At 34.1% G+C, this 12,310-nt stretch overlaps 2 protein-coding genes and 2 pseudogenes across 8 annotated transcripts; 1 reads left to right on the forward strand and 3 right to left on the reverse strand.

Moving 5' to 3' along the window:
• Window positions 1-1,194: 1,194 nt before the first annotated feature.
• LOC149519820 (nuclear transcription factor Y subunit B-3 pseudogene) lies at window positions 1,195-1,978 on the reverse strand (annotated as a pseudogene). The gene has a single exon (XR_016341085.1). The product of XR_016341085.1 is annotated as a nuclear transcription factor Y subunit B-3 pseudogene (transcript).
• LOC111283931 (uncharacterized) lies at window positions 1,952-3,735 on the reverse strand (annotated as a pseudogene).
• A 3,928-nt stretch (window positions 3,736-7,663) lies between these two features.
• Window positions 7,664-10,425, forward strand: LOC111283676 (SNF1-related protein kinase regulatory subunit beta-2-like). Of its 6 annotated transcripts, none has more exons than XM_089758773.1 (6): window positions 7,664-7,897; window positions 8,090-8,253; window positions 8,665-8,814; window positions 9,052-9,245; window positions 9,331-9,496; window positions 9,611-10,425. In XM_089758773.1, exons 1-6 carry the CDS (start codon window positions 7,894-7,896, stop codon window positions 9,935-9,937), a joined length of 1,005 nt encoding a protein of 334 aa, XP_089614899.1. In that variant the 5' UTR covers window positions 7,664-7,893; the 3' UTR covers window positions 9,938-10,425. The 6 variants fall into 6 exon arrangements, with proteins under 6 accessions (XP_089614899.1, XP_089614901.1, XP_089614900.1 ...); XM_089758775.1 differs by having other exon boundaries at window positions 7,672-7,897; window positions 9,052-9,233; XM_089758774.1 differs by having other exon boundaries at window positions 7,677-7,897; window positions 9,614-10,425.
• A 149-nt stretch (window positions 10,426-10,574) lies between these two features.
• Window positions 10,575-11,814, reverse strand: LOC111283677 (uncharacterized). Its single transcript, XM_022872255.2, has 3 exons — window positions 11,322-11,814; window positions 11,136-11,217; window positions 10,575-10,999 (listed from the first exon to the last, which is right to left on the reverse strand). The coding sequence occupies exons 1-3, from the start codon at window positions 11,464-11,466 to the stop codon at window positions 10,855-10,857; spliced, it is 372 nt and encodes a 123-aa protein (XP_022727990.1). The 5' UTR covers window positions 11,467-11,814; the 3' UTR covers window positions 10,575-10,854.
• Window positions 11,815-12,310: the final 496 nt, after the last annotated feature.

Consider the following 12,310-nt stretch of genomic DNA (forward strand, 5'->3'; position numbering starts at 1 on the left):
TACTTCTAAAAGATCCTCACCGACTATTTCCAGAGAAGCTCGCAAATAAATGAATGATACGGTGATTCCTCTCCCCCTCCCCCTTTTTTTTTTGTCTTGGTTGGGCAATGTTTTTTAAATAGCCTGTTGGATGAATTAATTAATAAGATAAATTTTTATTTGAGATTTTTATATATTAAATTTTAATTATTAAAATTATTAACTCAACTAATTTATATAATTAATTTTAATATGTGCAACCCTTTCTTATACTTTCAAAGAGTAAACTCTTGTTAAAAAAAAAAATACCACTAATAAATATTTTTAAGATCATTTGAATAAATGATAAAATTAAAAATAATAAAAAATATTATTATAATTGTGACTAAGAAAAATAACGTAGTTATGATTAAAAAAAATTTAAAAATTTATTTTAAATGAATTTTATTATAATTCATATGTAAATTCAATTAATGTTGTAATAAATTTAATGTACCGTACTATAAATGTTGCAGATTCCAAATCTTCACTTAATTTGATGGGGGAAAACTTTTCTTTAAAACGGTTAAATGCTGGAAAGATTCCAAGACAGTTAAAGAAACGAAACTGAAGTTTACTACTTATAATCCACATTACTATTATTATCAGAAAGTTGACTCTGAAAAGCGTGAGAATGTTTATGCTTCCAATTCAATCTGGTTTTAACAAGTGGAAAACCTGACCAAGAAAAAGCCGCTCCTGTACAACATCATCTATACGTTGAATCATTGATGCAACAATCACACATAAAATTACAAGTATTTCACCCGTACGCAAGCAATGAAAGAGTTCAAGAATTGACCCTAAAAATGGAATTGTGAAAGCAAAGCAGATGGAGAAATCTGCGACAGAAAATATCTCCATTGATGAGAATGACCACTCCTTTCTTTATTACCCAGAGTTCAGCAATAAGCACAGAACAAATGGCAAAAACATGTTGGGAGGGAACATAAAACACAACATTTCTCTCCCTTTCCTTAAAAAGAACATGTCCGAACAAAGTTACCCTTTTCTTTTAGATCTGTCAGAGAGCCTGTCAGTTCAAACTATTCCTGACATTTTCCATCTCCCAATTCAATGCTAGAATCGAACCAGAACTGAAAGAAAGCTGGAAAGTCAAGTTCTTTAGTAATTTCCATTGAATAGCAAAGAAAATGGGAGAAAAAAGGATCAAACTTTCTGCATAAATTTAGTAATTTCCATTGAATTAGAAGTAGTAATGATAATCCTGGCTGATACTAAAATTTAAAAACTCAATCAATAAATACTACAGTAACAATTTCTTAACCCATCTCCCCCACCCGACAACACGATCTATCTTGACCTTAAAGCAGCTCCACCACTAGCGGTGGTGGGGGCACCACCTTTCCCCACACTCATTTGTTGATGAAACCCACCGGAACCGTACAGGTTTCCTTGATGATGCCCCATCATCATCATCCCTCCATACATCGATCCTCCTCCGTTAAATCCAGTACCACCACCCGGGCCTAGTCCGCCCGTACCAGCACTCCCTCCTCCAGCAGCGCCACCGCCGCTACTTGACCCGCCGGCGGAACCACCACTGGCTCCATCTTTTTCTCCCCTTCCCATAGAGCTCTTCTCACCTTCCATCTCCCTATACTTCTGCAAGTAAATCTTCAAGGGTTCCACATACTCTTCGAAACCAAGCGTCGTCATGGCCCAAAGCAAATCGTCGCCATTAATTGTCTTTCGCTTTTCGCGCTGACACTTGTCGGAGGCTTCGCCGGTGATGAAACTAATGAACTCAGAAACGCATTCTTGGACCGTTTCTTTGGCGTCTTTGGAGATCTTAGCGTTTGCCGGTAACGCCTTTTTCATGATCCTGCTTACGTTTGCAATCGGTAAAAACCTGTCTTGTTCACGTGCCGACGTTTCCCTGTAAGCGTTTCCTCCACTGTTGTTATGTCCCCCCGATTCATTGTCCGAATCCGCCATCAAAAAATAAAAGAAAAAGCAACAAATCCCAGACAATTTTTCAACAAATTAGCGGAGAATTTGGGGGTTTGGTGAGGGTAAAGTAGGGATTTCACGATGATGCTGGTTGCTGGTCGGAAGTAGGACGGAGTTCCGGGGAAAGAGGAAGGGAGGTTCGGATGCAGGGAGACAGAGAGAGAGAAAGGGGTTGTTAGGGTCCGTTGGATCGATGGGGTAATAATGCATCGGGGAAGACACGTGGTTAGATGTGGACCGTTTGTTTATCGATAAGAGTGGACAGGAGGTGGAATTTGGGTCGTTAGATTTCAAGTGGGCCCCGGAGATCGAACGGTTTGAAATTAAGACACGTGGTGAAAATAAGAGAGTGCGTTTTCTAAGCGCGAGAGAATCTTTAGGCGGCTGATGCAGCTTGGCGATGTTGGCTGGCTTCAGCTGACAGTGGCAACTCATCACATCATCTACACATTATCCTTTCTGTCGGCACACGTGGCAGCTTATGAATCTTTGATGTTTAACGTGCGTGATTTTAAAAAAAGTAAAAAGATCATGATCTCAAGCCTGGAATACTTGGAACCCATGGATATGTCAATCTCAATCAGGTTCTCTTCCTCATTAATGTCATTGAACTTTGCCAAGAGCTCCATTGGACTCCATTGCTGGAAAACAGATTCAGGCATGAAATCTGCCAGTTTCTGCTGCATGCTAGTTATACTCGTCTTCATTGTGCTAACATAATGTCCTCCAGGGAGGGAGATTTCAATGAGGGCTATCCTCATCAGATATCGATCCATCATCATCCATCAGAATCCTCGGTGGTTGATAACTGATCGAGGCATTCAGTTTCAGATAGCACATCCGGTGATCTCACTTGGTAGTCATGAATCTGATATGAACTTGGGTTTCTTCGCCACCAACTTGGGTTTTATGAACAGAACGGTTGACAATATCAAGACAGTAGACGTGAAGAGGATCGATAAGGACCCGAAGATCAAAAAGGTAGCAAACGTGATCAGTTGGGCAAGAACAACAATCCATGACAGTGGGTTTTTGAGGATGAAGGGCATAAACAGAAGCAAGAAGGGCTTGGTTGGCAGTTTCAAGCTTCCAATTTTCGACTGATTTCTTGCGTATGAACAAAAAAGACATACATCAAAAGAAGGAAAGGCTTTCATAGATAAAAAAGAAACATACTCGGCAAAAAGAAAGGGCTTGGTTTTTCATAGATCAAAAACACACAAATCAGGTGGCCTTCCCACTGGAACTGATTCTCTTGAAAACCACAAAACCTTGTTTTCCCTGTATTGATTTACGGTCTCAAAGCTTGGAAATGAGAGAAGCCATGTGCACACCTTTGAGCTCACCACATGGCACTTTCCCTCCAACTTCAGGAGGTTAAGGAAAAAAAATAAAATAAAACAAAGAACAGAGAGAGGATTATTATATTATTTCTCTGCCCAACCCATTTCTCTCCCCAACCAACCCCAATGAACCCTATTATCAAAACCAGAAAACCATACCTGAAGCTTCACAAAACAGTGAAAAGAAACATCACTCTTTGACCCACCATTATATATATGCTCATCGCCTCATCCTGTTTTCCCCACTTCAGAACAACCAGTCCCATTTTAGACATACAACTTTTCTCCATAATGCTTTATCAAAAATCGATCAGAAAAAGACCATTCTTCCTTTGAAACTTCCAGAGTAGTCAAGACTCCCCATTGGAGTTCATGAACAGAAGCTTTATGGCACACTGAACTCAGAAAGAACAGTACTATCTAATATCAAGCTTTGCTGCAATGACATCAAAACTTTACATGTTAATAAAGAATACTTCATGTACATGTAATTAAGAAAATCCACTTAAACAACTATATTCATTGTCTTTAATTTAATTTTCTCTTAATTAGGCCCAAACAAAATTTAGAAATATCCCTAACCAGTCTTATAAAAAATTAAAAAAATAATTAATCATGTTGATGTATATATAGCATGTATAAAAATTTTATTATATTTAAATATAAATTTTTAAAATTTTATTATCATTCATTAAAACTTTAATACTTTTCACTGAAATTCTTAAAATAAAAAATATAAATATATCATTTAAGTATAATATTTTTGTGCGTGTTGCATTATCTTAAATATTATATTATAATAATTAATAGGTTTAGCACAGTTAAAATTTAAGATTTGAACGTACAATAACTAGGTTTGAAAGTTCATGGTCCTTTGTTGATAGATAATTTATAAATTCAAAAAATTTCCATGAAAAAAAAAAATTAACAACTTATTTTAATATTAAAAAAGGATAACCTCTCCTACTGCTAAATTTCTTCGAATAAAAAAAACTATATTGTAATAACATGTTGGTGAAGAACATAACCCAAACTAGACCCAGTTAGTGTTAGATCACATGGATTGATCTTCTTATGTGGGCTAGGCTCGTGCTCATGGCCTAAAACACATCAGATCGTGACTATAAACATGTGTCTAATTTGCCCAATTAACTCTAATTATATGGGCATTTAAGTTCTTTTTTTTTTTTCTTTTCATAAAATAAATACAAGGAAGTCCATGAGGTATGGGTTTGCAAAGGATGATCAGAAGGAACGGGCTCTTATCTTTAAGTATGAAGTTTTGAATTTTAATAAACCAAATTTAAAAAGTTTAAAATTTAAAATTTTTTATTTTATGTTACGAAATTTTTTATAAAAAAATTAGCAGATATGAGTTATATATATATATATATATATATATAAATAAAAAATTAATTAAAAAAGAATTGGACATGTATTACTCTTTTAATCTTGTTTGGGTGATTAAAATTTTATATTGACAATATATCAAATATTAACTATATATATAATAACAATAATTAAACATGTTAATTCAATTATAATCTCCTAGTTGAAAGAAAAGAATATTTAGATTCAACTCTTTAATGAGTAAATGAAAATATATATTTATTATTGAATAAAATGTTTGAATGTTAAAATTTAAAAATTGAAGTACAATAATAGAGTAGAAAATATTAGATCCAAATTAATTTCTCCTTGGTTTAGTTGGCTATATATGACTTGTATTTCTTTTCTTTTTTTTTTTGTTAATTCTAATTATAAATTTTCTTTATCTATTCCCCCCCCCCAAAAAAAAAAAAAACAAAGAATTAACCTTTTGAGACACAGTCCTCCAACATGGAAAACCGTATATGATTCCACAAATCTTAATGTTTGATTTCTTCAACAAAGGTTTGTGCAAATTCACATGAAATGAAACAATGATTTTATATATATATATATATATATATATGTTCCAAATCAAAAGCAAAATGAAAGAAGAATAATGATTTCTCTTGCCAACTTTATTGTCCAACTTGAATATTTACTCGTTAACATGTTGCTATCTCATGAAACCGACCCTAGTGGTGGTAGATTCTCATTTCTCTGATTTGTCACATCTTCACCTTCATACATGAATTGTCATGAAAACTCTCTATGTATGAGGTTTAGCCTAGCTTGTAGCTAGCATGTGAATGAACAGCTGACTCATTTAGACCTAATTTAATGTTTTTGTTGCCATTAGAAATTTTAAATTGAAAATAAAATGTACTATAAAATTAAGAATTTTAAGTTTTTTCACACTATTGTGAAAAACATGATGTTTATAAATTAAAATGTCCAAAAAGATATACATAAAATAATATAAATTTAGAGATATAAAGATAATAAAGTAATTTTATCCAAAAAATTATGATCGAGTATTGTAAAAATACCTCTTTAGCTTTTTTATTTGAGTTTATAAATTATATTTTGAGTCGAGTTAAAAGTAGTTTTTGAATGCAAAAATTAATTTAAATCTTAATGCTAAAATTACCCTTACAATGAGATGGATTTTAAACAATTTATAGTTATTTTTTTATACAAATTAAAAGATTAAATTCAAGCCATATATATACTTGCAACAACTTGTGCATGTTGTTAAAATTTACTCATAAAAGAGAATTCATTGTGTTTTCAAAAACAAAAATCTTTTCTCTTTGCCTTTTTTTCTTTTTCTTTTTTTTTTATCTACACATTTCGTTCACTTTCCCTTTTACCCTTTTCTTTTTGCAATTGATTCTTGAAGAGAAAATCATCAATTTCATTAGATTCTCAAAAGGTCTCATGACTTGGGAGGAGAAACTTACAACTTACAACTTACAACCTACAAGCCTAGGGCCATTGGGTAACTAAGCATCTTTTTATTACTTTGAGCTTGTTATCATTGATTGGAGGAATAGAAAAGAGAGATGCCCACTTGCTTCATGCTTTGCCCCCTTATGCTCCAAAAAGCCAACCAACCTCTCTATTCTTATGTTTGATGAAATGGTAAATGCTCCACTAGCTATCAAGCAGAGACTGAACCTTAATCATTAAAGCTAACTAAGCTCAATGCCTTATGGACAAATCACAAGATTGATAATAAATTTGAAGGCATATTCCCTTCACTTTAGTAAATTTAAAGGCAAGTCATGATCACATGGAAAGATGGACAATTTAGTCCTATTTCATGGTGATGTAAAATCTTTCTCACGTGGCAGTTTGAGTTTCCTATTTCATGATGCAATGTTATATCAATAATTGATTAGTTAAATTGGTTAAAATTCGTCTTCCTCAATAAAAAAATTTTGAGTTTAAATTTTGTTGGTGATCTTTTGTTAAGATTATTTTAAATATATGATCTGCAGTTATTTATCTTAAGCTATCGAGTATGATACATTTTTTTCTAATATGAGAATTAAAAAACCTATCTACCTATAAATTTTTTCTAATAAAAAAAAGGCAATGCTGCATTATTGGGGTAGCATCATTTTTTGTTAAAGCAACCCTATGACCTACTTGCCATTTTTCAATGTTTCTTCCTTCCAATGGTTGGACAGATTTTAGGGAGTTTGGGTTTAATTTTCTTTTCTTTTCTTTTTTTTTTTTTAATTTTTAATCTCATAAAATTATTAGGGCTTTATTTTAGTTTTTATGCAACCCCACAAGAGCAATATATGCCTTGGGAGAAGCATAAGAAAATTCAAAGTTACCTTGTCTTTTTTTTTATATAGTTTATTTTTCAGACCAAGGACCCTAAATTAATGAAATTAAAGGAATTAAATTATTTTTATTCTACATAATTGACTACATAAGAAGAAAATATTAATTATTAGAAAAAACAGTCGATAATTAACATTTTAATTGATATATATTTGAAATTATCAAAATTAAATTTAATCATTAAAATTAATAATATTCTATTTTATCAATAAATCATACAACGTATTAGAAAAATCAAGAAACAATTATTATCTGCTAACATCATGTATTTGAAAATAGCTTTGATAATTATCAATATAACTAAAATTAAAAAATACCCATCAATGTCAATTGTACCAACCCATTAAGTTGAAAACATGCTTCTCCATTTTGGAAGTTTGCTAATGAAAAATGAGGGGAAAAGATTCAAAGGGAGAAAAGTTGAGATCATGATCATGGGTAATATGACACGTGGCAGGAGATGATTCCTTCAAGCAATCAACCGTAGAGAAGGGCACAGCGTGTAACAGTTGGATTTTGGTGGCAAAAACGACAGTCACTTTTGAGCCAACATCATTAGTTGTTCCATTAGTTAACATAGGATCTTCCAAACTCATTGGAGAATCTAATTCACTTTTCATTGTTCTGTTGTTTTTCCTTTTTCAACTCACACCAGCACATAGAAATGGAGCAAACAAATTGCACTTTCCCATTAAAACATCAATCAATCAATCAATAAAATAAAAAAAACAAAACAAAACTACTAGAAAAATAAAGTTGCAGAAATACTGGTGCCTTCCTTTGATATATTCCTCTGCTTGCTTTCTTGTGATTGTGCAATCCAGTTGCACTCATGGGTGAGTAACTAACTACCCTCCCTCTCCTAAAATCAACTTTACTCGATCAGTTTTGCTTTCTGGTTTCTGGGTCTGTTCTGTTTTCTTGTTCTGTCTTGCAATTTGGTTTCATGGGAAGTGATGGATTTTGGTAGTTAATTAGTTAAAATTGAGATAATTCAACTGATTGGGCTGTTTCTTTTTGTTTGAAAGTAATGGGAAATGCTGGTGGTAGAGAAGTTGGAGAAGGATCCTCAGGGACAAAGAAGAATGGATATGAAGTGGAAAATGAGCAGTCTGATTCAGACCCCATGCTTCATTCCCCTCCCCCTAGTCCTAATCAGGCTTATCAGCTTCCTTTCCAGTTCCCTCCACAGGTTTGTTTTTCCCTTTTTTTTTTTTTGTCAGGATCTAGATTTTTTTTTCCCGAAAGTGTTCACTTATAAAATATATAAGAAAAATTATCAATGAATTTATTAATTTTATCAACGGAAACGGTGTTCCAGATATCATGTGGATGGCCTGTGGGAGTAAGACGGGGAGAGTCAGAAAATATTGATCTTTGCTGATCATTCCCTCACTCAGTGTTTCATTTTGTTAATCATATCTTCCTCTTTCATATGTCTTTGCATGTTCTATATCATAGTTTTTGCTGAAGTTGAATCTTTGCTTTTTAAAAGATACATTCATTTGAATGTATAAAGACAAGCATACAGGAGACAACATTTATTGACTGAAAAAAATAAAAAAGACAATATCCTCTGAATGGACTTACATTTCATCTCCAGATCCCTATGTTTCCCTGGCTAAGATCTGATGAAATGATACAAGCCCAAAATGATGTGTTTGTGCAAAACACTACATCCTACAAGGATTTCCATAGTGAGAATAAACTGCCATGGGAATACTTTGATTCAGGCAGAGCTTTGGATTTACAGGTATTATGAAGATTGCTGCCCTATTTTGAACCAACTTGAGTTGAAATCATAGGCATATTCAAAATATGTAAATGATGCTTCTGAACCATCTGAACCGTGTATGAATGTCCTTGGCACATGAACCTTAGTTAGAAAAGGGATTCTGAGAATAACCTAAGCTCATTTCCTTGCAAGGACACACACACATGGAGATAAATTGAAAGGGAAATCCGAATTGAGTTGCATTTCTTTCTCCAGATCCCTGAGGCTCCCTTGGCGAGACCTGGTCAAATGATGCAAGTCCAAAACGATCCACTGGTAACAAATACAACATACCATGAGGGTCTCCAACTGGCGGAGAAGAGAGCTGCAATGATAACATGGTGTTTTGGTGGCAAGCAAGTAGCTATTACTGGATCGTGGGACAATTGGAAGACCATGTACTGGAATCTGTAATGTTGTTTTATCATTCGTTCTTTAGTTTCAGCAGTTTCATTTCACAATCTAAAATGCTGTAACTTTTATTTTTCCGTCCAGAGAACCCTTGCATTCTTTGGATAAAGATTATTTCATTATTATGAAGATACTCCCATCAGGTGTTTACCATTACCATTTCATTGTCGATGAGCTGATGAGATATGATCCGAACTTACCATGGGAATTTGACGAGTCTGGGAGTACTTATAACATTTTGGATTTGAGGGTATTTTAAAGCTTCTTTTTGAGTGTTAAACCATTACAAATAGTTGAGTATTGTGCTTGTCCCTCGCTGGATGCTGCTGTTCTTTCACACAGCTTCCTTCTTGATGTGTTGTAGCAGGAATTTGTTCCAGAAACTCCTGAAAGCCTCTCAGAGTTCGAATCGCCTCCTTCCCCTATATCAAGTTACGACAATCAACCACTAAATGATGGTGATTTCAGCAAGCCTCCACCTGAAATGCCTTCCCAGCTTCAGACAACGTTATTAAATGAGCGATCATTCATTACTAGGAGTAGCAAGTCACCGGCAAGGCCTTCTCATACGTTGCTGAACCATCTTTACAAGCAAGACGGTGATGATGGTCAGTCTGTGGCGTTTTGCACAACACATCGATTTCTTCAAAAATATGTGACTGTAGTATTATACAAGTCTTTGCATAGGTAAATTAAACCTGTATATCTTAATACATTTGATATTGTTGACATAATTATTAAAAGGAAAATGTCAAAGGTTATGGTGGAGTAAGAAAAGATTTATCATAGAAAAATGAAGGATTATTTGCCATATGAACATGCTCTTTCAGTTACTATTCCTTTTGCACATGGTAGTTTACTTCTTGTGGGAACCTTTCATTACTGAGTTTCTATTCTAGCAGGTAAAACAGCCTGCAATTATGGCATCATATTTGGAGTTGCTAAATGTGGTAAAAGCTGCTCCAATTTGCTTGAAACCTAATTAGATTCACTTGAATTTACTCATGAAGTTAATAATCGAACTTAAATTGATAATTTGATTTGAAAATTGAACAATGCAAACCCGAAATGACTCAAACCTGAAGTCGATTATAAACTTAATTGAGATTTTTAGCAAGGTCAAAGTGGCAGAATTTGACATAATCTAGATTTCCTTACTTTTAGAAAGTCATCAAACTCAATCAGTGTCACCTGGAAATGTCAACTTAAACCAGATAGACCCAAGTGGCCAAACCTCAAAAATATGAGTGGACCTGTTCCATTTTCACCTGGAGACATGGAGTTGAATTTCAACCTGGGGTCCTTCGAAATAGAAATGCAACCAATGATAGAACAAAATTATTTTCTTAAAACTGATTCAAAACAGTACCCAGAATTTACTTAAATTTGGAGGAAATGCTTTGGTTTCGCAATGTAGGTAGAGATGTCCCATTGGTATTCCATCCTATGTTTTCTTCAGAAACTAACAGTATAAATACTCAAAAAAAGTGTGTTGACAACATATGCTTACACTAGAAAGCCGAGAACCCTGAATTAAAGATGCTTATCGGATGAATCAACACTTAAGATCCTGTCTGTCATTCTCACTGCATTTGCAAAGGCCAAAGTTCATCGAACAGGTACCTTAATCCAGCCATTAGCAAAACCAATGGCTAAGATTACAAAGGGTGTTGACATGCCAAATAGGATAATGTAAGGAAGAGGGGTCATCATGGGATTCTCTCCTTCCCTTTCTCCTGCAAATTGCCAATACCTGCACTCATTTTCAACCCCTTCTGGTACTCAATCATTTGGAACTTTAATTGCTAGCTATAGCTCAAGGTAAACAATGATGAAGCCAAACTTTGGAATGACGATGTAATATAAGTGACAAAGAGAAGAATGCTCACTGTTGTGGTTCTTCTTCTCTTGTTATAAATTTCCTCTTTCCTTTCGGCTTGAGTTCTCCTTCTCCTTCTCCTTCCCCTTCCCCTAGCAAATCAAACCACTTCTCCCCAATTATCATCCCTGTATTGTTTTGATAGAATATCCAACCAAAAAACAAACAAAAGAAATTCTAAGAAAGTGTAACTTACCCAAGTTTGCATGAACTTTGAAATTAAGGACCCTTGGTTTTAGTGAACAGAGAGCCCAAGAGAAAGCCGACGCTGATGATGAAAACCTGGGCAAGACAGGAATCTGGGTGCTGAGAGGAGAAGAGAGAGGCACTTTGGCTGCCATTTTTCAGAACAATTTTGTGCTCTCTTTGCCCATTCCTTCTCTATCTCATATATATCAATGGTTTTGGATACGAGTGTGGTGGCAGTTGATATTTGGAAAGCTTGGTTGGGATACTAACCTTATCTTAGCCAGCCTGTGGCTGTCATGCCAAAGTGGACCATTTCTCTCTCTTGTAGCTTTGTGGCTTTCCCATTGTCCATTACCAGACTTAGGCAGTGCTTGTGCATCACCTGTCTTTGCAATTTACATATCACAGAAAACAAAACTAAAATCTAAAAATCATTGGATATTGTTGGGCAAGGAAACAAAAGGTTTTAATATGGTGTATTTGTTGGCTTGTAGCATCAAATTGTAAGTTTATAACAGTTGTTTCAGAAAGCATCAAAATACGGGGATCTGTTAGTCAAGTCACAAGATAGCTAAAGCCCAATTTGTGAAGGACATCTAACATTGAATTGAAGATGATGTAGCTAAGCAAGCTAGACTGCAAGAGGAGTCAAGTCAAGTCATCCATATTTGTTTTCTTTTGCTTTAAATATATAAGAATGTAAATGAGTAAAACGATTAAGGAATAATTTGTAAATAGATTTGATTTTTATTCATTTATATTCTTATTAAATATGATTATAAATATTATTTTAAAAATTATTAATTAAATAAATATATCATAAATATAACAAAATTTATTAATAGGATATTAATTTACACTCATAACCATTTCTAACAAAACAAATGTCAGGAGAACCAGTTTTTAAGATTCAAAGCCAGCCTTTGTTGAAATTGCATTCCCTTTTGGTAAAGTAATTGAACAAAGCCATGCCATAAACAGCTCAAAAGACATTGC

Source organism: Durio zibethinus, chromosome 3, assembly GCF_047325235.1.
Source record: "Durio zibethinus cultivar Kanyao isolate XHJ-2024 chromosome 3, ASM4732523v1, whole genome shotgun sequence".
Taxonomy (NCBI): Eukaryota; Viridiplantae; Streptophyta; class Magnoliopsida; order Malvales; family Malvaceae; genus Durio; species Durio zibethinus.

Coding starts and splice junctions, on each gene's coding strand:
- LOC111283677 (XM_022872255.2), bottom strand. CDS start 11,466: ATGGCAGCCAAAGTGCCTCTCTCTTCTCCTCTCAGCACCCAGATTCCT. Junction 11,218..11,321: donor CAAAGTTCATGCAAACTTGG/GTAAGTTACACT, acceptor TTGATTTGCTAG/GGGAAGGGGAAGGAGAAGGA. Junction 11,000..11,135: donor AGAGAAGAAGAACCACAACA/GTGAGCATTCTT, acceptor AAATGAGTGCAG/GTATTGGCAATTTGCAGGAG.
- LOC111283676 (XM_089758773.1), top strand. Junction 8,815..9,051: donor GCAGAGCTTTGGATTTACAG/GTATTATGAAGA, acceptor TTCTTTCTCCAG/ATCCCTGAGGCTCCCTTGGC. Junction 9,497..9,610: donor ATAACATTTTGGATTTGAGG/GTATTTTAAAGC, acceptor GATGTGTTGTAG/CAGGAATTTGTTCCAGAAAC.